General features: G+C 48.0%; 1 protein-coding gene across 1 annotated transcript in view; it reads right to left on the reverse strand.

Annotated features, from left to right (window-relative positions):
- Positions 1–24348, reverse strand: part of TENM1 (teneurin transmembrane protein 1) — a 209518-nt gene that overhangs the window by 44270 nt on the left and 140900 nt on the right. Inside the window, exons 14-19 of the mRNA XM_063416608.1 lie at positions 20429–20645; positions 14917–15036; positions 12957–13218; positions 10298–10565; positions 5718–5861; positions 1699–1948 (exon numbers count right to left, since the gene is read on the reverse strand). Coding sequence (XP_063272678.1) covers positions 1699–1948; positions 5718–5861; positions 10298–10565; positions 12957–13218; positions 14917–15036; positions 20429–20645 — 1261 coding nt within the window. The remainder of the gene's footprint in view (positions 1–1698; positions 1949–5717; positions 5862–10297; positions 10566–12956; positions 13219–14916; positions 15037–20428; positions 20646–24348) is intronic.

Raw genomic sequence — 24348 nt, forward strand, 5'->3', positions numbered from 1 at the left:
CGTTTGCCTTGTCCCTCAAAGGGAATGGGAGGCCGGGGTGATAATTACAGAGAGTCATTAAGGGCAGCACAGCCCAGCTCGGGCACTCTGTGACTCCAGGTTTGCTCCTGTCTGCTTAAACTGAGCCCCATCCGCTGCTGCATGAGGAGCAGTGTAATTGTATTAATTATTAACATGGTAAGTCTGCAGGCCCAGTGCTGTGACCTGACATGATACTCTGCATGTTTGCTGTGGAATTATGCAGCTTCCTGCAAAAACACCCACCATGGTATATTTTAACTTTTGGAGAAAATGTATGGAAAACCTCACAGGAATAAAAATCAGCTTTACTAATTCTGCAGTTTGCAGAAATCCATGTGCAAGGCCTGTTCTAAAGGCCACTTACCAGATCCTATTTAACTGGTGACTAAAAGCGCTTTGAGCTTTCTGGTTTGACAGCTGGTGACACACACGGCCACAAGGCACCTGCGAGGGGCTCCTTGGCCAGGCCCCAGGGCTCAGGCTCACCTGCTCTCCCAGGTGAGAGGTGCTGCTGTACCTGAGCTCCAGCATGCCCCAGGCAGGCTGAGGTGCTGTACCTGAGCCCCAGGCAGGCTGAGGTGCCGTACCTGAGCCCCAGGCAGGCTGAGGTGCCGTACCTGAGCCCCAGGCAGGCTGAGGTGCCGTACCTGAGCCCCAGGCAGGCTGAGGTGCTGTACCTGAGCTTCAGACAGGCTGAGGTGGTGTACCTGAGCTCCAGCACGCCCCAGGCAGGCTGAGGTGCCGTACCTGAGCTCCGGTCGGGCGGTGTTGGCGTACCTGAGCCCCAGGCAGGCTGAGGTGCCATACCTGAGCCCCAGGCAGGCTGAGGTGCCATACCTGAGCCCCAGGCAGGCTGAGGTGCCATACCTGAGCCCCAGGCAGGCTGAGGTGCTGTACCTGAGCTCCAGGCAGGCTGAGGTGCTGTACCTGAGCTCCAGGCAGGCTGAGGTGCTGTACCTGAGCCCCGGTCAGGCGGTGTTGCCGTACCTGAGCTCCAGGCAGGCTGAGGTGCCATACCTGAGCTCCAGGCAGGCGGTGTTGCCGTACCTGAGCCCCAGGCAGGCTGAGGTGCCGTACCTGAGCTTCAGACAGGCTGAGGTGCTGTACCTGAGCTTCAGACAGGCTGAGGTGCCGTACCTGAGCCCCAGGCAGGCTGAGGTTCCATACCTGAGCCCCAGGCAGGCTGAGGTGCTGTACCTGAGCCCCAGGCAGGCTGAGGTGCCGTACCTGAGCCCCAGGCAGGCTGAGGTGCCATACCTGAGCTCCAGGCAGGCGGTGTTGCCGTACCTGAGCTCCGGTCGGGCGGTGCTGCCGTACCTGAGCTCCAGGCAGGCTGAGGTGCCGTACCTGAGCTCCGGTCGGGCGGTGTTGCCGTACCTGAGCCCCAGGCAGGCTGAGGTGCCGTAACTGAGCCCCAGGCAGGCGGTGTTGCCGTACCTGAGCTCCAGGCAGGCTGAGGTGCCGTAACTGAGCCCCAGGCAGGCGGTGTTGCCGTACCTGAGCTCCAGGCAGGCGGTGTTGCCGTACCTGAGCTCCAGGCAGGCTGAGGTGCCATACCTGAGCCCCAAGCAGGCTGAGGTGCCGTACCTGAGCCCCAGGCAGGCGGTGCTGCCGTACCTGAGCTCCAGGCAGGCTGAGGTGCCGTAACTGAGCCCCAGGCAGGCGGTGTTGCCGTACCTGAGCTCCAGCACGCTGACGGTGCTCCCCGAGGGCAGCAGGCGCCGCACCAGGTTGAAGTCCCCGACGTAGAGGCTGCCGTCGGGCGCGGCCGCCAGCGCCACGGGCGCGAAGAGCTTTGCGGCCAGCGCGGGCCCGGCGCAGGCGGCGCAGGCCACGGCGCGCTGCTGCCCCGTGCCCATCACCGTGGAGATGACGGGCGGCTGCTGCGACAGGAACACGTTCTCCCCGTCCCCTTTGTGCACGATGCCTGAAGGAGGGCATGGAGAAAACACACACCAGACAAGCAAATGCATTCACACCGCTCTGGGTTCTGGATCACAAAATCCTCTGCAAAACCGATTACCCAAACAGCCACAAACAGCTGATATTTTACAGACCATCACAGGGCTCCACTGACCTTTCCCCATCTCGCTCACCCCAAGCTTTGCTGTCACCATTTCATTGAGCAGTGGCTATTTTAAAGCCAACATCAGGAGGGGAACTCATGGTTGGTTAATGCTCTAACAAATTGACTGCTAATTGCAGTGCTATCTGATTTCTTGGGGATTACTGCTTTAATATTCATTTTATTCATAAATTTTTATTAGGAAGCAGAGGAATTTCTTAGGCAGTTTGAATATTTAATTAAAGGAGATTAATAGCAGGACCACTATGCATTTTTCAGAGAAGAGCACCAAGTGGCAGTGCAAAATCAATATTCAAATTCAGCTGTGAGTCCTTCATGGTCTATGAAAATGGTGCCAAGTGCAGCAAAGCCGAGTTAAGAGTCAAGCAGCAATTGTGAGGCACAGTGATTGTCTCCCCAGCAGAAACATCCTCCCTTCTGCCACAAAGGCTAAGGCAGTGTCTTCCAGCACTGCATGCAGCACACATTATTCAAAGTCTCCACTGGTACTGATACCAGGACTAGTACAAAGATGCATTTTCTCAAGCTGACAGCTACAGTGTTTATTTTAAGTAACAATGAGGTAATATATTTAGGCAGTATCTCTGAAGCGACAGGTGACTGCAAGAATTTGGCCACTGCAAACAGAAGATAGGTGCTCTGTTAGATCCTGGTCCAAAATTTCTGCTTTCCCCTGGAAGGCCCAGTGCCTCATCAGAAAACTGGCACTATTAAAGGAACAAACACAGGGGAATTTACTTTCTGGAGGACTCGTGCTGGGAAATGAGAATATTCTAGAAGTACATGTTGAGACATGTCTGAGTTTTCCCAGCGTATAGCAAATGTATTCATGTATTGTCTCTACCAACTTTTGTCTGAACCATTTTTGGGACTTTCAGGTAAATCTGAAGATAAAATTCACCTTAGAAATTTGTGAATGTTACCACAGCTATTTTGCAGGGAATTATATTTTTAAAAAATTATTTATGAACAATAGAGGACAGAATGCATAGATTGGAAATATGCCTGTAAAATAAATGGCAATATTCTCTCTTATGCAGTGGATAAAAATGCTATGAAATGAAGATGCTGCCCTTTATCTGAAATTACAATGTTAAGGTAATCTTTCAACATCCTCTTACAAATGCCAGTAAATAATTAGAGCTCTGGAGAATATCTTTTGCTGTCAATAAATGTAAGTGTGTGCTTAATATCAGGCTTTCAAGCTGCTGCTTTAAATTTAGTTGATTATTGCTCTGTTGCACTGGGCTTGAAATTACCTTTAAGCATAAAGTCCCTCTAAAACTACTCCTCCTTGCCCCAGATAAATAGAAACGGAATCAGTGCACTTGCCCATCAGAAAAAATTAATTCAACTAACACCCTGAAAATTTGGTTAATAGCACATTCATTGGTATTCATGAGATACAGGTGTCTGTAAAAGACCTCAGTGTAGGAACTGATATTTATGGTATCTGTTCTCTTCTTGATGATGAGAAGTGCCCTGATGATCCTCCAGACTGACAGAAACTGCCCCCAGTGCCTCTCCAGGGGCCAGGGGTGGGTGCTCAGGGCTGTGCCAGCCCTCAGCAGCCTCTGGACGTCCCTGCGTGGCCGCTGTCACCGGCTGGGAGGGTGGCACGCCAGCTCAGCTCAGCTCGGCTCGGCTCGGCTCGGCTCAGCTCAGCTTGGCTCAGCCCAGCTCGGCTCAGCTCGGCTCAGCTCGGCTCGGCTCAGCCTGGCTCGGCTCGGCTCAGCTCGGCTCAGCTCAGCTCAGCTCAGCTCAGCTCAGCTCAGCTCAGCTCAGCTCAGCCCAGCCCAGCTCAGCTCAGCTCAGCTCAGCCCAGCCCAGCCCAGCTCAGCCGTGCCTCTGGCCCCTCCTGCCCTGTGTCTCTCAGGTGTTTGGAGGGCTGCAGCTCCCCCTGACCCCGGCCTGGATGGGCAGAGCGGGGCAGGCGAGGAAGAGGAGCAGGGTGAGGAGGGGCACCGGGCACGGGGCTGGCAGCTCCTGTGCCCCACAGGGATGGGGTGGGATGGGATGGGATGGGATGGGATGGGATGGGATGGGATGGGATGGGATGGGATGGGATGGGATGGGATGGGATGGGATGGGATGGGATGGGATGGGATGGGATGGGAGGGGAGGGGAGGGGAGGGGATGGGATGGGATGGGATAATGGGATGGGATGGGATGGGATGGGATGGGATGGGATGGGATGGGATGGGATGGGATGGGATGGGATGGGATGGGATGGGATGGGATGGGATGGGAGGGGAGGGGAGGGGAGGGGAGGGGAGGGGATGGGATGGGGTGGGGTGGGGTGGGATGGGATGGGATGGGAGCCTTGGTCACACCCCTGAGCTCAGGAGAGCCCTGCCTGGCTGTGCCTGGACGCGCTCAGGGTCCCAGGACAGGGCAGTGCCCGCGGGGGAACTGCAGCAGGAACCACTGCAGCCAGACACTGACACAAACTGGAGTTACTGCCAGCAGTCAGGCTGGAAATTAAACTGTGCAAGTGGTAAATTGGCACTGAGGAGCAGACTGTGGGACTCACAGCTGGGGGCTCAGCTGACTGAGGTCAGATTTCTCTTTGTAAAATGTCAATAGCTGGCATTTAAAAGAGACAATCTATACAAACCAGTAAGACAGGGAATGAAAGAACTGCTGTTTAAAATGTCAAACTATTTTAAATCAAAACAGAAATCCAGATAATTTACAAACTAAATCTGACCTTTTGTATTTGGGATATTTATACTGTAGCTGTGCATTCAGCAACAGAACTTGTAAAACTTGAGAGCCAGACATCTGTGCGTGAATCTTCATCAACAGAAGTTTGCAGATGGAAATAGATTTTATTGGACTGACTCTCAGCTGGAGCAAATTGAGAGAACTTTACTGAATCCAACACTCTGTTGACTTACAAGTGCTAAATTCTAACCTCAAGTTTCTCTTCTCCTGGACAATGAGATATCATCAAAACCATATATAGTTACCATAATTTATCTACAGGTATTGTTTTAATAATTTAGTCCCACTAGCTCCACTAGTCATAGATGTTCATGGAGGAAAAGAAACCTCCCTAGGTGTAAAATAAAAGCAAAGAGAAAAAATCTTCACGCCTCCATGCTTGGAGAGTATCTCTGCAGGGTCAGTGTGTGACACCAAAGCATTTACAGTTTTTTACTAACGCCTTGCAATGTGCTGGCACTGGGGAGTGGCTGCTGGGGGGGCTCTGGAGCCCTGGCTGGGATCAGGCACCCCTGACTGCCCGGGGCTGTGCAGAGGCAGAGGCAGGCACAGGAGGAATCAGGGTAACACCACAGACAGAGCTGAAATGTGGCACTTCTGCAGCACAGAGTGAGGGAGAACCAGAGCAGTTTGCCCTTCCCCATCCCAGTGACCACACTGTGCCAGCGATCCCAGGTCAGTGATATTAATGTCTAAACCCTGGGAGCCACAACATTAAAAACATCCCTTCAGATGGCATTTACAGTTCAGCTCTCAATAAATGAGGGTGCACATTCAAAGAGGATTACACATTAGCAAGTGTAGCACTTAAAATCTGAACAATTAATTCCTTTAAAATTTGTATTCCCCTTCTGCATGGGCAGTTAATAAAGGAGGGACTTACCACTTTGTGGATTCAATACATGGTGTTTGTTTATAGACCAGCCACCCAGATTTGAAGCATCCATTTCAAAGCCTTGAAGGATTACTGTTCTCTTCTCCCACAGAATAAAATCAGGACATGTTTCATATTCATATCCCACCGACACTGCAAACAAATAATTAAAGATCTCTCAGTCTACCTATTTCTCAGTGAACTGCCAGGCAGTTTTTCATTCCAGGTTTTGATATTCATCTGTCAGGTAATGATGCCACTAATTTTCCTCTGCCTGATTGCTATTGTTGTATGGTATTCTTTGAAAAAAAGGTGTTAAGAGATTAGGATGTTATTGCAGCTATAGTTACTACTGCTTCAAAGGAGAAAATTGTCTGTGGTATCAGTTATGGATTTCATAAGGTTATAAATCTCCTCCAATGACTACTGACTTGATTGTTTATTGCATTTCTGCTAATTACCTGAATAACAGCCTAAATACAAAAGAATCCATGCTATAACAAATTGGTTTTAATTTGTTTGCTGACTGTAAAAAGGATAGTTAGGCAGAAATGGATTGACAAGCTGAATATTTCTAGAATTACACATTTATCTTAACAGGCTTGCACAATATAAAAATACCTGATGAAAAATCTTGAATTTCCCTAAGGATGGTGGGTCTTAGGAACTCAAACTGATTAAAACACTTTTTCTTTAGTTCTTCCATAAAGCAAAACAAAACTTCATAATTTTGACATCTGTAATATACCAACCTTTCAAAAAATTATTTATCTCTAACTTTACTAGATTTCAGTGAAACTCATTTATGAAAGAAGAGTATTTTTTTGACACCAAAAAGAAATTAAAATCTCTGTCAGCTTACCCTCATTGTGGGGTGTTATTTTCTGATCCAATTAATTTATAGCACTTTTCTGAGGTGACAGAAATTTCACTGCATGAACGTGGACTTTAGTGCCTATGGTGTCAGACTTTAGGAGTCAGCAAGTACTGCTCTTTGCAGTCCCAAAATGGATTTCAAAAGAGCCACTGATCATCTGCACCAAACCCCAATTCTTTTCATACAGCTGCTGAGAAGAATAATCAGTGCCAGACCTGCAGCTTGAGGGCTGCTGCCAAAACACAGGTCAGGAACAGAGGACAGTGAGGCAGACAGAGACCAGGAGTGCAACCTCCCCTGAAAACCTGTCCTTACCTGTCCTTACCTGTCCTCACCTGTCCTTACATGTCCTCACCTGTCCTTACCTGTCCTTACCTGTCCTTACCTGTCCTTACCTGTCCTTACCTGTCCCCACCTGTCCTCACCTGTCCTTACCTGTCCTCACCTGTCCTCACCTGTCCTTACATGTCCTCACCTGTCCTTACCTGTCCTCACCTGTCCTCACCTGTCCTTACATGTCCTCACCTGTCCTTACCTGTCCTTACCTGTCCTTACCTGTCCTCACCTGTCCTTACCTGTCCTTACCTGTCCTCACCTGTCCTTACCTGTCCTTACCTGTCCTCACCTGTCCTCACCTGTCCTTACCCTGGGCAGACCCAGACACACCCGGCACAGGCAGGGCTGCAGAGCCCCCAGCCCAGGAGGGGACAGCCCTGCAACCCCTGCACAGCCCTGCAACCCCATCACAGCCCTGCACAGCCCTGCAACCCCTGCACAGCCCTGCAACCCCATCACAGCCCTGCACAGCCCTGCAACCCCTGCACAGCCCTGCAACCCCATCACAGCCCTGCACAGCCCTGCAACCCCTGCACAGCCCTGCAACCCCTGCACACCCCTGCACAGCCCTGCACAGCCCAGGAGGGGCCAGCCCTGCACAGCCCTGCAACCCCTGCACACCCCTGCTGCAGGGCTGCAGGGCTGCATGAAGCTGCACAGGAGCTCACGGAGCACTGCACTGAAATCCTCTCCTCGTGCTGCAGCACAGGGGGACGTGGGCTTCACCCCTGGGCTCTGGTGTGCAGCATGCACAGGGTGTTTACTGACCCAGAACAGAAACTGCTGCTGTGTCACCTCGGTGTGACTCTGAGGAAAGGGCCTCAGTGAGGAGCCTGGGACTGGCCACATGCCAGCAAACATTTCTCCAAGTTTAAACAGAACCATTTGCATGTGGAAATATGCTCAGAAAGTCTTGTTTTCTGTAACTGGTTATGTGATCAGGGCTGCCAATAACCCCGAAGAAAAATATAGATGTTTATAGTACTTGGAAAACAAAAGCAGATGGTTATAATCCTGACTTCCAGGACTTCAACCTGCTCCAATTTAATTTAATTTAAATGAAAATGGAACAGAATGCATTATTAAATGTTGCTAATATACTGGCAGAAGAAACTATTTTTGACAAAAATTCATGTGCTGGATGCAGATAAAGGTCCCTGAGTAACTACAGTGTGCCAAATTAAATAAAGCTTTATTGGAATCTAACAAACCATGCTAGTAATGCTTTTAAAATGTCAAGATTTTTGCCCCTCTTTGGAAAGAAGCATAGTTAACCTAAACTTGAATAAAAAAAAATAAGCATCAATTAAATAATTTAGAAGTTGTTATTCAGCACTATTGTGTAAGCTTTATTAATCTTGAAACACATGAAGCTTATCTAGTCCTAATTTGGGACACTGACTGCACTATCATTTCATGAGGTGCTATGTATCTGAATTAAAACATTTTAAATCTGGATGTGCACTGGACTCCTCAGTCACTGGAGGACTCTTACAGGATGCAGAGGGAGCAGGGTACACTGTTCCCTCTGCAGCAGGAGGCAGTGCCAGCCCTGCACACAGGGCACAGCAGGCTGTGCTGAGGAGAGCCCCAGGGGCCACCTGGGACACACCTGGGACCCACCTGGGACACACCTGGGACCCACCTGGGACACACCTGGGACACACCTGGGACCCACCTGGGACCCACCTGGGACACACCTGGGACACACCTGGGACACACCTGGGACCCACCTGGGACCCACCTGGGACACACCTGGGACCCACCTGGGACCCACCTGGGACCCACCTGGGACACACCTGGGACACACCTGGGACACACCTGGGACCCACCTGGGACACACCTGGGACCCACCTGGGACACACCTGGGACCCACCTGGGACCCACCTGGGACCCACCTGAGACACACCTGGGACCCACCTGGTCACCCAGGGCAGTGCCCAAGGCAGGCTGGAATCAACATTTATTTCTGATTTGCACAAATATGTGCCAGCACCTCACCTGGTACCCTCCCTCACTGCACAGGCAGACAGGACCTGGTGCCAGCAGTGGGCCCAGGCTGGATCTGCCCCCTCCAGGGTCTCCTGCAGCTGCAGAGGCTGAGCAGGGCCTGCTCTGCTGCTCCTGCCACACAGCTGGGATGGCCAGAGCCCTGGGGCCAGTGCCAGCCCTGGGGCCAGTGCCAGCCCTGAAGGACCAGTTTGACTGGAGAGATGATGCAGCAGCTCTGGAGACCCTGCACCCAAGGGTGCAGCTCAGACTCCTTTAGGCCAATGCCACGTGTGAGCTCCAGCTGCAATGAGAAGACCTGAGCTTCTGCATGAGCATTCACAGCAGATCAGGAAACTAATGAGGCCAAAAATGTATCACTTATTCAGTTTTCAGCTGAATTTGCTGCTGCTCTGGCTCATTTCCCGCCCCAGTGGCCGTGGTGGTGGCCGTGGGTAAGGGGAGAAGGTGGCCGTGTCCCTGCAGGCAGCAGGGACTGTGTGTGCTCAGGGGACAGTGCCACCACAGCTCTGGAAGAGCTCCAGCTGACCTCCTCCTCTATATTTTTCTCATCAATAGAATGAGAAAAATACAGATCCCAGGGGAGCTGCTGGCTGCCCCCAGAACAGCCCCTGCAGCCCTGCAGTGAGGGATGCAGCACCTCACGAGCTCCTGCTGACCCCAGAACTCAACAGGGCTCATTCACAGCACTAAGCTTTGCTTGTAAAGTAACTCTAGTACAAAGCATCTATTAGTCCATTAAACAACACAACAGCAAATTAAATTAAAAAACAGAAAGCCCTTAAAAAAACAAATCATGAAATTAATGGGAAAAAAAAGCTGGCTAAATAAAATGTGTTTGCACAGACAGCACTTCTGCAGCAATTCTCAGAATAGCCTTGCTGCTTGCTGAACAAAGCCTATGAAACATGAGGATTTTTAGAGAAACATCTTTAAACAACAAATCCATTAGTTTTAACTGTTGGGGATATGAGATGTAGTAAGAAAGGATGCCCAAAAGTTAGAATTTTGCAAACCCTAAGCAGAAACGACATTTTAAATGTCACAGCCAAAAAATGACAGAAACAATGACACACCAAAGGTCATATTCAAAGTAACATTCAAAACCAGAGACAGCTGAATATAATGCCGTTAGTACATAACCATCCTCTGAGGGAAAAGAGAATTTTCAAATTGATTAAATTAGAAAGATGACATTGGAAGAATGAGAAAATAAATGTTCTTGGGAAATCATACAAGTCACTTCAGTGACTTTAGCTAAAGAGGCATTTGATTTAAAAGAATGTAGGAGCAGCAACAGAATTTATTTGCCGTATTTTCCTGGCCTGATGTGTGTGAGTGCTTGGGTCAAGGTGATTCTACATACCCATTGCCTCAGCCAGCCCAGAAACCTTCTGTCCATAGATGTCTGTCTTGTTCCAGGCAAACGTGTACACCAAATTGGCTGCAGCAGGAAACCATTTCTGGAGCAGACGACCCTCAACAGCCACGATCAGGTGGACTTTGGCCATTCCAGAAGGGATGGTTGAGTGTGTCAGAATAATGCGCAGCAAAGTCTTGTACCCCGGGGTCCGACTGCTGAGGTAACTGAGCTTCACAAAACTGGAAGGAATGGCAATTTCCTCCTGCACCACCTTGGAAAAAAACACGTCATTGTATCTACAGCCAAGAAAAATGCAGAACTGTAATAGTAAGAGCAGGCAATTATTTTACATTTCACGATTATGATGTGAACACAATGCCCCTGGAACAAGTGGTTTATTCCAGCAATGCAGCAGTCAGGCACAGGACAGAAGGTCCAGCATCAGACACTGCTTGGTCACCTCCCTGCATGGCAGGCTGTGTGTTTGGTAAGAGCCTCTTCCTCTGCTGCTTCCCTCTTATCTGCTGGGGAGTGAACCCTGCATCCGTGCACATATTCTCACATACAATCTGTGCAGATTTACTTTATTACTTGGTTTACTTGAACGGAATAAAATTAAAAATTTTAAATATACACACACCTTCTATCATATGCATTGTGATGTTAAGCTGCTATCCTGCTTTGGAGACTTTAACTTGGGGAGTGTTAAGAAGGAAAAACCCCCTCCTGCTGAACCATGTGTGCAGTGAGGCCAAGCTCCAGCAGCAGGGGCAGGGCGTGGAAGGAGCAGCACTGGGACACAGCAGGGACACCTGGCAAACAGGTGAGCCCCAGGGAGAGCAGGTGAGCCCAGAGCCCGGGCCCTGCTGCCAGCCTGTCTGAACTGGGACCAAGGCTGGGCTGGGCTGGGCTGGGCTGGGCTGGGCTCCCTGTGCCGTGGCCACGGGCACACAGCAGCCAGGGCTGCCAGAGCCTGGCCTGCAGGGGAACAGGGACACTGGCCCCGACCTCCTCAGTGATGTGGGCTCGGAGCCACAGACAGGACCCAGCTCTGCAGAGAAGAGGAATCCCCTGGGACAGGCTGTGAGGAGGGGCAGGCAGAGAGCAGCACGGCTTCTTGGAGGATGCAACCACTGTCACCCAAAAGCCACCTGGAGACTGGACTGTGGTTAACGAGGCTAATGATATCAGTGCATCTCTGTACTAATGAATCCACCCGTCACTGTTAAATTCATCGTGCTTGGAAAAAGACAAACTGTTTTGTTTGTATTTTCCAGTTTCTACATTTTCCTTATTTAACAATAGATTGCCTCACTTTCAACCACTTCTATTTACACGTTGCAAACGTATCCCTGTCACAGCACTGCTGCAGTGCAGCTGGAGGCCTGCCAGCACTTGTCATTTCAACATATGAAATGTAGTGTTGCCAGGGAAATCCTGCTCCCTTTCTTGTTCCTGATTTGCAGTGTTCCCCTTCCTTCCTGCTGACATCCCAGCTGCCCTCTCTGTCATACAGCTGACATTCCTTTCCATTTTTTAACAGGAAAGCAGGAAGAAATATTCATGCATTAATACATGCTGATATATCTCTGCTATTATTCTCAGTTAATTTTTGCTCAATTCCCAGAACTATACAATGAAACTCAACACTCTAAGAAATCTCCAATGACAAAAAAAAAAAAAAAAGGGAAGGAAAGGAAAGAACTGGGGAGGAGTTTCTGAGCAGATTGCATCTTTGAGCACCTCAAAGAGCCAGGCACTCCTGGGGAGCACTGGGACCCAGCTCTTTCTCACTGGTGTGCAGCAGTTACTCTTAATTTATGTTCATGAGTTTCCCTTGGTACATTCTGTGAATGCTGTGACTGTCCACTGGATGAAGCATGGCAATAGCCATGGAGGTGTTCAGACATAATTCAGTTCAAGCAGAGGCCTCACATGTAGAATAAAGTAGCAACACTTTCGTGAGGCTACAGGTACCCTCCAAAGTATCTTCCAGGCTCCCTTGGTGAAATAGAAAGAGAACCCAAAAGAGGTCTTAGTCTTTAAAATCTAACTGCTCAAACAATACTAAAAAATAAGGGCATTAATCTGACCTGAGCTATGTTTTGTTGTGTGTTCCACTCTCACAACCTCTTTTAAGTCCCAAGTAAAACAGCAGTTAATTATTAGGTTAATTAGAAATTTAAACACTTATGGGAGTGTCAAGAAAAACAAAGTTTAAAAAGAATCCTGAAGATCATGTTAAAATTGCTCTACCTTGGAAAGAAAGTAATAAATCTGAGATAAAGCTGTGAATGGATGAAACACTCCTAGGAATGTTCCAAGCATCGTCTCACACTGATCTTTGGGAAATTGAACTCTTCATCTGTAACTGGGAATGGTTTTGTGCATCACTATCAAAGCAGGGCTTCAATAATAATTCATGTTAGCATTCCCCACCTTCTTCTACTTGAAGGTAAGAAATAAAGCACCTCTAAATATTAAAAAGTAAAGAAAGAATAAAGACAAGAGAATCTTGTTAAACAGCACTGAATAGATATGCACTGGTGCTACTCTGTCAAGTGAACAACATTACAGCAGTTATTTGCTCGCTGTCTTTGAAGCCTGGCTAAACCTGGCTCTGCAACAGAACAAACTGTTCATTCAAAAGTCTTTTCATTACCTGTAGTTCTGGAATAACAGTTCCTCTTTCAGGACAGGACCCTCCAAATGCTGTCAGGGGGGAAGGGAGTACAATGGGATTTGGACTGATAAAACCACTGATGTCACAAGATGGTGTGTCCGGCTCTGTCCTTTGCATTACAACTTTGTCTACAATGATAAATCTATTCCAAGGCAACCAAAGTGTTCTTTTTTCAGATATGAAAGGAGATCTGTCAAAAACCAGAGTGACAGAGATTCCTCCAACAGCCACAAGGTCAAAACTGGAAAAGAGAAAACAAATTGTTTTGTTTCTTTTTGTTTTTGTTTCATCACATTACCACATCTTTCAATGCATCACAAACAAAAACCTCACGTTTGTTACTACAGCTGTTAATTTAGTATGTGAAATCATTCAAGTGTACATTCCTCACATCCCCACAAAGAAGCTTTACCTCTGTGTGTTTCTCCCTGTATGACCAACACCAAGGCACAGAATTTCACTGTTATTTCCCTCTGTCCCCTCTATTTATCAATTAGCATCACACTAACGAGCCATCTGTGACACGAGTGTGAGCCCAGTTGCTTTGGTTTGTATGAAAAGCAATTCCTATCCCAGAAAAAGGATGCCACTCCTCATCTGTGCAGGAGGAGCAGAATAAGAAGGCTTAAAGCCTGTTAGGCCTTAGCCCCATCACAGAACCCTTCCCCTTCTTCTAAAAGCAGCAGGAGGAGAAGGCTGAGTGCACTGAGCATACGACCTCCCTGCACAGGATATGAAATTTTTGGGAAAAAGGTGATTAATTGAGCACTGAGCCAGCTCTTGAGCACAAGCAGGGTGATCCTCTGGGAGCTGCTGTGCAGAGCCTTTGGCACATCTGGGCTGCCAGCAGTGGGACACAGAGGCTCCGTCTCCATTCCAGAGCTTCTGACACCCACAGTCAGGCAACACAAGGCAATATGTAAATAGCTGCTCCACTCTGTACTACTGAATGCATCTATTATGGAGGATTTTGATGGTAACAAACTGTGATAAGAAGTCAGACTTAATTATGCATATCTCATCACATTTCCCAAATGACACCGATTACATTCACAGCAAAATACAGGTAGCATATTTTAATGCAACAACTTTATCCAGGCTAGCATAAGGAGGAAATGATAATTACTAATTTTCAGTAGTGCCATTTGAAAGTCAATAAACTGAGGTGAAATAAATATGCACACTCTCTACTTCTATAAATTGGCAAAGCCAAACAAAAAAAAACTAATTGTGGAAACAGTGACAAATTGCACCACTTTTTCCCTGCTGGAAGACAGCTTCAGATTTCCTGTAATTCACAATCCAGGCAAGGAAGGTGAAGTCTTAACCTGCCCTTAACTGAAGTTCAGGAGCAAGTCATGGCCCTATTGCAAATGGATGCAATATAGAATATACTGAAGCCTCACCTGTCTTTGGGAAATGAACCCAGACCTGGGAGGCTGCTGAAGAAGGGGAACCTGGGGCTGGCTATGGAACAACAATTTAACCAGCTGTCTTTGGAAAGAGCCTGTTCCCACTTCTCCTTCTGTGTCTCAGGTGATCAACTGAAGGATTTGACTTCATTGACACCTCAATAAACTACGTGAATGATTAACACTTGACAACAACAACAAAAAAAGCAGGAAGACAGGATATTTCCTGGGAAACCCGACTTGTGAAAATATTATAATGTCAAGGGGGTACAGTTACAGCAGACCTGGCACATTTGGACTCCAGGAATTTGCATGTCACTGTAATTTTGTTGCAGCTCAGGTTTCTTTTCTCCTCTTTCTTCTTTGGTCCCTTCAGTACAGAGAGCTCCAACCAACCGTGCTCCCAGAGCAGGAGCAGGTGTCACCCCCACGCCCCCCCGAGCGTCCGTGGGGATTGTGCACACGGACAGAGGCTGGCACTGGCCTCGCTGCACCGCCCGCCCCGCTGGAGGAGCCCCGGGGCTGACCTGCCGTCCTGGCGGCTGATGGTGAAGCCGTACTCGCCGTGCTGCAGGAAGCTGACGTTCACCCCCACCAGCGGCGTCCCGTCCACCGCCAGCACCTGCCCGCGGATCACGCACGCCCGCCTGCAAGGACAGAGGGACAAACGTCACAGGGGAGGGGGACACTGGCTTCAGAAACCGGGCTTGGGTCCCACACAGGCAGAACCGCTCTGCTCTCAGAGGCACTACGGATTTTTGGAAGCAACATCACACAAGCCCAAAAGGCTGATTTGAAAAAGTTTTCTCTCATTGGGATGACACACAGGCTCTCCCATGGACTGCTGGTACAGGGAGAATGTATTCCTGTCTCCTGACATATTTTAGGGTGCTGTTTGTTCTGCCACTGAACAGCACTGCAAAGGTTTCCCTGATGGTGTGATTTAGCTCGCTGCAGCTCCAGGGAGTGCTGGTTTGTGAGAGAATGAACCCTCATTCCCTGCTGCTAGGTACAGGGCACTGCTGTCCATTAGAAAAAGCTGAACTAATGTGATACGGCAGCAGCGAGATACACGGGCTTCACCCAACTCCAGAAAGTTACACAGCTAAACTCACAGGGCACCTAATCAAGTGGAACACACATTTCTCTCAATCCCCCACCACATCTGATGCCCTTCCACATTCCCTCTGGGATGCGCTGGACTTGCACCCAGTCTCTCCTTTATCCTCGCATGCCAGTGAAGAGGCTGGACCATGGCAGCACAGCAGGACACATCAAAGTCAGTGGACAGGAAAGTGCACTCGTTACTAACTGCATCTAATCGGGGGCTAACAGGATCACAGAGTCATGGAAAATGAGAGCTGAAAGGAAATACAAGACTTTATCTTGTCCATTCCTTTGCCTCGGGTTAGATCAACTCTGCCTCCATCAGCCCAGACAGATGCTTGTCTAACTCCATAAGCTCACCGAGTAACCCGCCCCAGTGCCTCTGCAGGAGTGCTCTGCTCAGTCCTTGGGCTGTCCAGCCTGACCCTCCTCTGCTGGAGGAAATGCAACTGGTAAAAACGAACCCCTTTGTGGGTACACCGTTCACCACAGCTGCTAACGGGGATTCCATGCTCCCAGGCCATGGGAAGATGCTGATAAATCCCAGAGGAATGGGAGACACTGCATTACTGCCAGTGTGCAAAACAGGAGTTCTGCTTTGTTTTCTACACGAAGTAAATAGAGGAAAACACTCCCTGCACTCAGAACACCTCCCTGCACTCAGAGAACACTCCCCTGCACTCAGAGAACACTCCCTGCACTCAGAGAACACTCCCTGCACTCAGAGAACACTCCCTGCACTCAGAGAACACTCCCTGCACTCAGAACACCTCCCTGCACTCAGAGAACACTCCCTGCACTCAGAACACCTCCCTGCACTCAGAGAACACTCCCTGCACTCAGAACACCTCCCTGCACTCAGAACACCTCCCTGCACTCAGAACACCTCCCTGCACTCAGAGAACACCTCCCTGCACTCAGAGAACACTCCCTGCACTCAGAACACCTCCCTGCACTCAGAACACCTCCCTGCCTCCCTCCCCGGGCAGAGCCCTTGGAGCAGCTCCCTGCAGGGATGTCCCTCCACAGGCACTGCCAGTTCACGCTTCCTTGCTTCCACATCCATCCTCCTCCCAGAGGAGCTGCAGGCCGTGCTACCACTCACTGCTTCTCTTCACTTGAGCAGAGAAACCTCTAAAGATCTTGATGTCTCCTCCATGCACTGCACTCTCTGCCTCTCAGACTCATTCCTCACTCTGGTGCCTGCCCTGCTTTGCCTCCTCACGGGGGGAACTCCACTCTCTGTCCAAGAGCCTCCTCCTTGTGGTGATTGCATAATCCCAGACCTAAGGCTCTCCAAGTTGTTTTAACTTGAAAGTAAGTGCAAAAATGTCTTCTCTAATTTGGTGAAGCTGGGCAGGAACATGTCCCTGATAAGCTGCCTTAGTGTTTCCAAATGCATTAAAAACGTTCCCGGTCCCCTGGCAAGCTGTACTAAATCTGCAGCTCCAGAGGGAGCAGTTGGCTTTTTGAGGGAAAGCTGAGATTCCCAGGGGTTGCAGGTGGCCTAAAAGAAGTAGAATTCCTGTGTCAGTGCTTCATGGGTCATTCCATGAGTAACTGAGGAACTCACCACTCTGGGGATCTCAGATCTCTGCTATTAGGCAGTTTGTTTGACATCTCTAATTTAAAATATGAACAGAAGTTTAAATTTTAGATGTATTCTTTCAATACTTGTAAAGGATTTTATTATTTTACCACCATTCTGCCTTGCTCTGCTGCTACTTACCTGCTATTGTTTTGCTTTTGTTTTGCATGTTATGTTTGCAATAAGCACCTCAGGCTGAGACATTAGCTCAGATATGGAACTCTGTCAAGCAGCTTGTGAATTTGCAAGTGTCACATTCCCAGAAGATGTCATTTACTGTATTACATTTCTGATTAAAATCTTCAATGAGAGAAATGAAGCTGAAGGCTAGTGAGGTACATTTGTTTTCCTGCTGACACTGTTGCTGTAAGCAGCATTTGAAGGGTAATTAATTCAGTACCACACACTGGACCCTTTTCCAGGGCAATTTGCAGTGAGTCAAGCAGCTTGCCAGCAGCATGCATGAAAATAATCCTCAGCAAAGAAACAAGCTAAAAACCTTCCTGAGAGCAGAAGTTGACAAAAACATTATAATCTGCTACACCCTGCTACATGCAGTAGGTTAAAACCTGATGTAAGCAAGTGCATCTCCATTTATCCAGAGTGTCTCTAATCTGCCTTTCAGCATGTCACAGTTTAAGTGGGAGTTTGTGAAAGCCCAGTGCACATGACATAGCTTTGACATAACAAAAATTAACATGTTTTGCAAACATGGAGCCCCTTAACACCATTTTTGGTGTAGTATTTAGCCATGGCTCAAGCAACATCCTGACTGTACTGGATAAGCCAAATGTTTAAATATTAGGCCTAGGCTAAACTCCAAGATACAAATGCAGAGGGATGGATGTCTCAGCAGCTGTCAGAACAACTAGTTTTAGAATTTCAGATTATTTGGAAAATTCCAGGATATGGCAGAGACCAAACAGGTCCAGTCTGAAGGACAGAGATAATCTTCCCCATTTTTGATGGCTTTCCAAGATCTAATCAACATCACTTTGTCTCCAGGGAGACTCATGCAAACATGACCAGCCACACTAGAGTTCCACTGACCTGTGGGACAGTAAAGCACAATGCCATTTGAAGAGAAGACTGAAAACTCTGGATAGATGTCTCCTCCTTAATCCTCCTAATGGTCTCAGAGATTTCTTGTAAAGGGAAACGCAAAAAAAAACCAAAACAGATAGGGCTCTGCAAAATTGGAGCACCAGTGGGGATGGATGGCAGTGCTCTGAAATAAATGCATGCCACTATTACATCCAGTCCTTCCAAGATTTCGTGTTGACCCACCAATGCTATAAAGTCAGTGGTGCTGCAGGCAGCCGTGAGTTAATATCATCTGCCTAGACAGAAACTTTTCAGCAACAGCCCAAAGGAGATTAAACCCCCCAAGCATTCTTTGGTCTTTACAGACAGGCTGGATCACAGATTTCTGATGTTTTTACTGTAGCAGCAGTTGTCTTTCTGTATTTTTCCAGTAATCTTAATCCCCAGGAGAAGCACCGACACAAGATGACAGATTGGCAATGTCAGAGGAAGATTTCTGAACAGAGGCAGCACAGTTTAGCTATTGCCTCTGAAAGAGACCCTGCTTATCTCTCATCCTTGAGTAAAATTCTGGCAGTTTTTAATAATATTTGACTTATGGATGAACAACATTTCAGCAGCCTGGGAGGCTCGAGGATCCAGCCGAGTGTGGCTGAGGAAGCCTCTGGGGTGCCCAGCACGTCGCAGGCTGCTGCTGCCAGACCCCAGGGACAGGCACAGCACCAGGCTCGGGGCACTGCCCGGGCTCCAAAGGTGCAGCCACCTCCTCTCAGTCCCAGGGAGCCTCTCCCGCCCAAGCAAGGATTTGTCTGCAGCTCCCACTGCAGAAATGGTCTCTGGGCTGTTGGAGGCACAGCACTGCAGCCAAGCCCTGCTCCTCAGTGGAAGGGTAGAGGCCACGGCGAGCGTGGGCTGCTGCTCCCACACTCCTCAGAGGCACGGCAGGCATCAGGGAAAAGGAACGAAATACTCAGGAAAAGCTTTTAAATCCAAGTTAAATCCCATCAATGATAGCTTTAAGAGATCAATTCCTTATATCTATAAGAGCACGTTGATGGGATTATGTGCAATCTGGCTGCCAACATCTGCAGTGTCACAGAACACTGTACAGGCACCCTGAGCACTCCCCTCCTCTGCAAGCCCCTCACTGGGAGGCATTTCGAGGAGGAGAATTGCTCAGTTTTGGTTTAAACTCACACAGGGCCAGCCAAGGAGCCTGCCCCAAGGGCAGGAGCCTCACTATAAGCACAACACTCCAGGAGACCCACCAGGGGCAGGGGGTGCTCCTCATGGAGCTCATCCTCATGGCCAGCTGTTCTGCATATTGATAACATCCTGTTACATTATTAATAGGGATTAAATGTTTAGGTATTTCAGATCAATAATGACTGTTTACAAGTTTACTTTATCAAAAATTAATGCTGAAGAAAAAGGTGCGCTGAATGTGTGTGCAGGATTGTGCTGAGGTTGTAATACAAGTGCTATGTACTGTAAAAATAAAAATTCCTTATTCCTGGAACATGGTTTATCTAATGCATAGGCCTAGTTGACAGGGTAATAGTCAGGTGATGTGGCTGATTTGTGGATCTCTTTGTCAGCATGTAAGTTATAGCTTCCCAAGTGAACTGCAGCATAAAAACTTATGTGCCCCTCTATTTCAAATGCTCAAGAAAATGTGTTACCAGGTTTTGTGAGCAAGTAAGTGCCCTTTTTCTGCTGCACAGTTCCTTCCTGGTAAAGGGCAAAGCCAATCTCACAAACACTCAGGGATCATGCTGCTCTTTGCATGGTAACCTGCAGCACAGAATGGTAAACTCCACACTGCTTCATCAAGGTGAAGCAAAACCAAGGAAGTTTTTAAATTATGTGTCTAGATTATGTAAGTGACACATGTGAAATTCATTACACTGCAAATACCAATCAAATTGGGCAGAAGGTGACTGAAGACAGCAGGAGTGAATCCTCCTGCATCCTGCCATGAGGCATGAACAGTGTGCAGGGCTGAACTTCCCCTGCTGGTTTCACCAGGATGAGACACTTCACCTTCCACAGGAGCCAGTCCTGTTAGCAGGAGCAGCAGGGCGTGCTGCAGGGACCCTTCCACCAGTCAGACAGGCAGCAACAGCCTGATAACCAGGATCCTCAGCTGTTGGGACTTCAAAGTTTGCTATCCTCTCAAGTATTTATGAGCACTGGTGAAGAAGTCTCAGCTCTCCAGGTATCCCCATTTTTCCCTGGCTAGATAATTTAATTGCAGTTCTCCATATTCAGAAGTGTCCCTCATTTAAAAGAAGACTCACCTGCTGTCAAAGGAGACATCTCCTGGGATTACATGAGTGCTCTCCTTCCCAATGAGGAACCTGATTCGATCGTAGAAGAGCCGTGGGGGGTGCTGGTGGAAGGGTGGCTGGCTCTGCTGAATGAGGTCCAGGGGATCCGGAGAGCCCTGGCACAGAGGGCTCGAGTAGCAATGGCTCTGCTGACAGCAGTCAGGGTCCACACAGTCTGTCAGGCCATCTGAAACGGAAAAATGGAAACACACACAATGAAACGGCCTTTCCTGGCATCTCAAAATCCTTGCCTGACCTTCAGCAAGATAATTGCTTGGCTAAGCAAAAATTATTAACAAATCTCTCCTCTGCAGCTGGGAAATCAGGGAGAGCAGGCTGGTTTGTGACACTGAGCCAAGGGCAAACGGAGCTGGCGACAACCACGGAGGGCCCTGGGCCCCAGCAGAGCTGGCACGGGCACAGGTCAGAGTGTGCCCGGAGCCCTCCCCACGCTCCCCACGCCCTGCAGGCAGCAGGGACCCGCCAGCACTGCAGGAGGAACCTCCCAGGGCAGCGCTGAGTTCATTGACTCTGAGTGGAGCAGTCACTTCCTAGTCAGGAAAGCCTGGGAGCAGCTGGAATGTGCATGGAATTCAGTAAGCTCAGACCATCAGGGGCCTCCAGCCTAAGCAAAAGCACACGGAAAGGGATGGAGGAGCTCTCAGTGTGAACCAGAGTCCCTTCCAGTGTGTTCTGATGAAACAAAAGAGCAGTGCTCTGGGTTGAAACTTGAGGAGCATGCTTGGAACTGCAAGGAAAAAAATGTGTCATCTATTTTTTTCCCAAGGAATGAAACTCTCTGTATTCTTCAGAAGGCAACTGAAAAGTATCAAGTTACAGATGCTTCTCAGAGCTCGTCCAAGACTACAAACATTAAAGAATTCGACCAGGGTTGAAAATGCCATAAAGACCTTGCAGTCTCCTGCTGTGGTTTGTGCTGCTGGGGGGCCTGCAGAGGGCTCTGCCCGGGATGGGCTCTGCCAGGGAAGGGCTGTGGCAGTGACAGGTCCTGGTCGAGGAGTGAAGGGATTTTCTGGGAGACACCAATTCCTACAAGCTCACCACTGACTACCCGAGAAACCTGACAAACATTGGTCCAGCAGATCATGTGCTAATCAGAAAAAAGGAGCACTCATTTCAGAATAATGGTATCCATGGGCAGCTATTTTAGAATAATTTATTCCACAATAGCAATTCTGATCAATTTTTTCCTTGTCAACAAGCCATTAGATGTGGGAACTGAGCTGACCTGATTCTCCCATTTATGTAAGAAAAAAAAGTGAAAGGTCACAGAAATACTAGAATATGAAGATCTGCCTAGGAAAGCAATAGCTACACAAATAACACTTAACTATTTTGCTTTTTCTAATAGAGTCCTCATTTTCCTCCGCTTCGGTCAAGAGCTTCCACACCTGGTGACAACACAGCGCATTGAGGCTGCACACAAAGAGAAACCAAGGAGAGGAAAAGCAATTTTCCATCTTCCAGTCACACTCAATGTTCCTCTTTTCTTTGCAGCTCACTTGTCAGCACCACGACTGCCTCACAAACCCTCCCAGGTCCTGCTAATGGAGTTGTTTTGTTGGAATCCCTTGTGCCTGGTTTCATTTGCCTCTCCAGCTCCCGGGGTTCCCATCAGGAGGGTGTGAGGCCCCAGGAGCAGCTCTGAGCAAACCTCTCATTGTGAGAGGGCTGAGAGCCCCAACAGCACCACAAAGGTACCGAGAGCTGGAGCCAGCACAGCAAAGCTACAGAGGCAGCAGGGAGAGAAACTGGCACCCCAAGGATCAGCACTAATGCAGAGAGCACTGTCCTGTGGCACACACCGTCATTCAGGGCTTCTCCTTCTCTCTCATGGTGTACATTTAAAAACATAATTGGACTGATCAGATGGGAATGTATTTCCCTCTCCCCTCCCAAGCATGCAGGATGAAAGAGGAGACACAGGTCAGGCTCAGTGCTGTGGGCAGGGAGCAGGAGGGGCACAAGCACCAGTCTCTCTCTGTGGGCTCTCTTTGTATTTGGCTCAGACTGCCGGGTCTATTTTAGGATAATTATCCACAATTGTCTGAATAAAGAAACTTCCAGCTTTTCTCCAAATAATCAACCCAAATTTAGAAGAGAAACTGACTTGCATTGAACTGAAAAATATTTTTCTCATTTTGTGAAGAAGTAAAATCAAAACCCCACCTGTTTCAGGGCAAACAGGGAACTCTCAAGTCAAAATAAAAGCTTTGTTCCACTTCAGGCTCATTCAAGACATTGGTTTTAAATGATACAATTTAAAAGAAAAAAAAGGAAGAAAATCCAAATCTAAGACCTTGAAAGGAAACTCCTGTAATTTAGCACAAGATCCATCAAAATGAACCAGGCAAGCCAAGCTGGTACACAATCACAAGCTACATATGGAGGCAGGCTGTGACAAGGTAAATTGTATTAGTTAGTGCATGTGAGGATAAAATTTTCAACAAGCCAATCCTATTTGAAATGAGATTTTTAATCCAGGAGAATAACCCAGAAAAAAAGCCAAATAAATCTTGTTTATAAACTACATTGTCAAATTCATTCACAAATACATTAGTCGGTTCTCAACCACTGGTCACAATTTTAGTTAAATTTTCATATCAGGAACCAGCTATTAAAAAGCTCCCTGTGTCAGCAAACCAGCAGGGCTTCTTTTAAATCTCAGGAGACAACAGCCAGGAACGTGAACAAACCACTACAAACAGCAAACACTGTAATTCGTCCAGCAGGGGATCCTGTACACTGAAGTTTTACTGTCAATTACCCCAAACTGCATCAGCGTAGGTGCAGACTAAAATGTATTACACATGTGTAAATGGCTTTGGTTTGTTATTTGCATTTTTAAATTTATTTTATATGAAAGACAGTCAGGCACATTCACAGTACACTACTGATTATATAATAAAGCGATTTACATTTTGATGAGTCTGAGATTATGGCTTCCCATCCTCCGGGTACCTCCTTTTGTATGCAAGGATAATGATGAACTGGGATTTTTGTTTTGAAAGTGAATTAGAAAATTAAAATATGTTTAATATTACTGCTAAAACAGAATTCACAAAGATCAACTCCAGGATAGAAAGCTCTTCCTAGTACTCTTCAATAATTTAAACAACCTCAAAGCGAAGGCAGAGCATGCCAAAACAAGTTGCTCTGTTTTCAGTCACAGCATTCCTATCTGCATTGCAATGGATCACAGAACTAGGACAAGATTTTCCCACTCCTTTGCTGGGGAATAGATTTTTTCAGGAAGCCTTCTATAAGGAATGCTATTAATATTTATTGGGTCAGGAGTGTGTGTCAGTGGAATCACACAAAGCTTTCCATCAAACACAACATATTTTCTTGCTTATACATTTATATACATATATATATTCCTTATCCCATATGATGGAAGAGTTGTCACAGGAGTTGTGAAATTCCCTCCCCAGCCATGCCCCTGCTGCAGCCAGGGCAGGCTCCTGCTGTGCTGGTGCAGCACATTCTGTGGGCAGCAGTTTCTCCTCCGGAGGCACCACCACCCTCAGCAGCCACCCAGAGTGGACAGGACCTGTGCCACGGGCCTGCCCTGGCTGCTCCCAGCACAACAGGTCTCTGTTGCTGTGGCTGCACAGGGATGCATTCCCTGTTTGCTATTGGAGCTTTCCATGTGCTGCAGAATGCTTGTGTTCTCATAAAAATAAAGTAACAGTTGGAAAGGAGAAAGGCATTTTGTCAGCTCTTAGTTAATGGCAAGAACATTGAACAAATCAGGTATTTTGTGCCTGATACGAACCTCTCTGTCACCTGCTGCTCAAATCCCAGCATCTCTGTTCTTCTCATCCAGCCTTGCAATTCCTGACACCAATACGGGAATACCACAGTAC

This window comes from Prinia subflava, chromosome 20 (genome assembly GCF_021018805.1).
Source record: "Prinia subflava isolate CZ2003 ecotype Zambia chromosome 20, Cam_Psub_1.2, whole genome shotgun sequence".
In the NCBI taxonomy this organism is placed as follows: domain Eukaryota; kingdom Metazoa; phylum Chordata; class Aves; order Passeriformes; family Cisticolidae; genus Prinia; species Prinia subflava.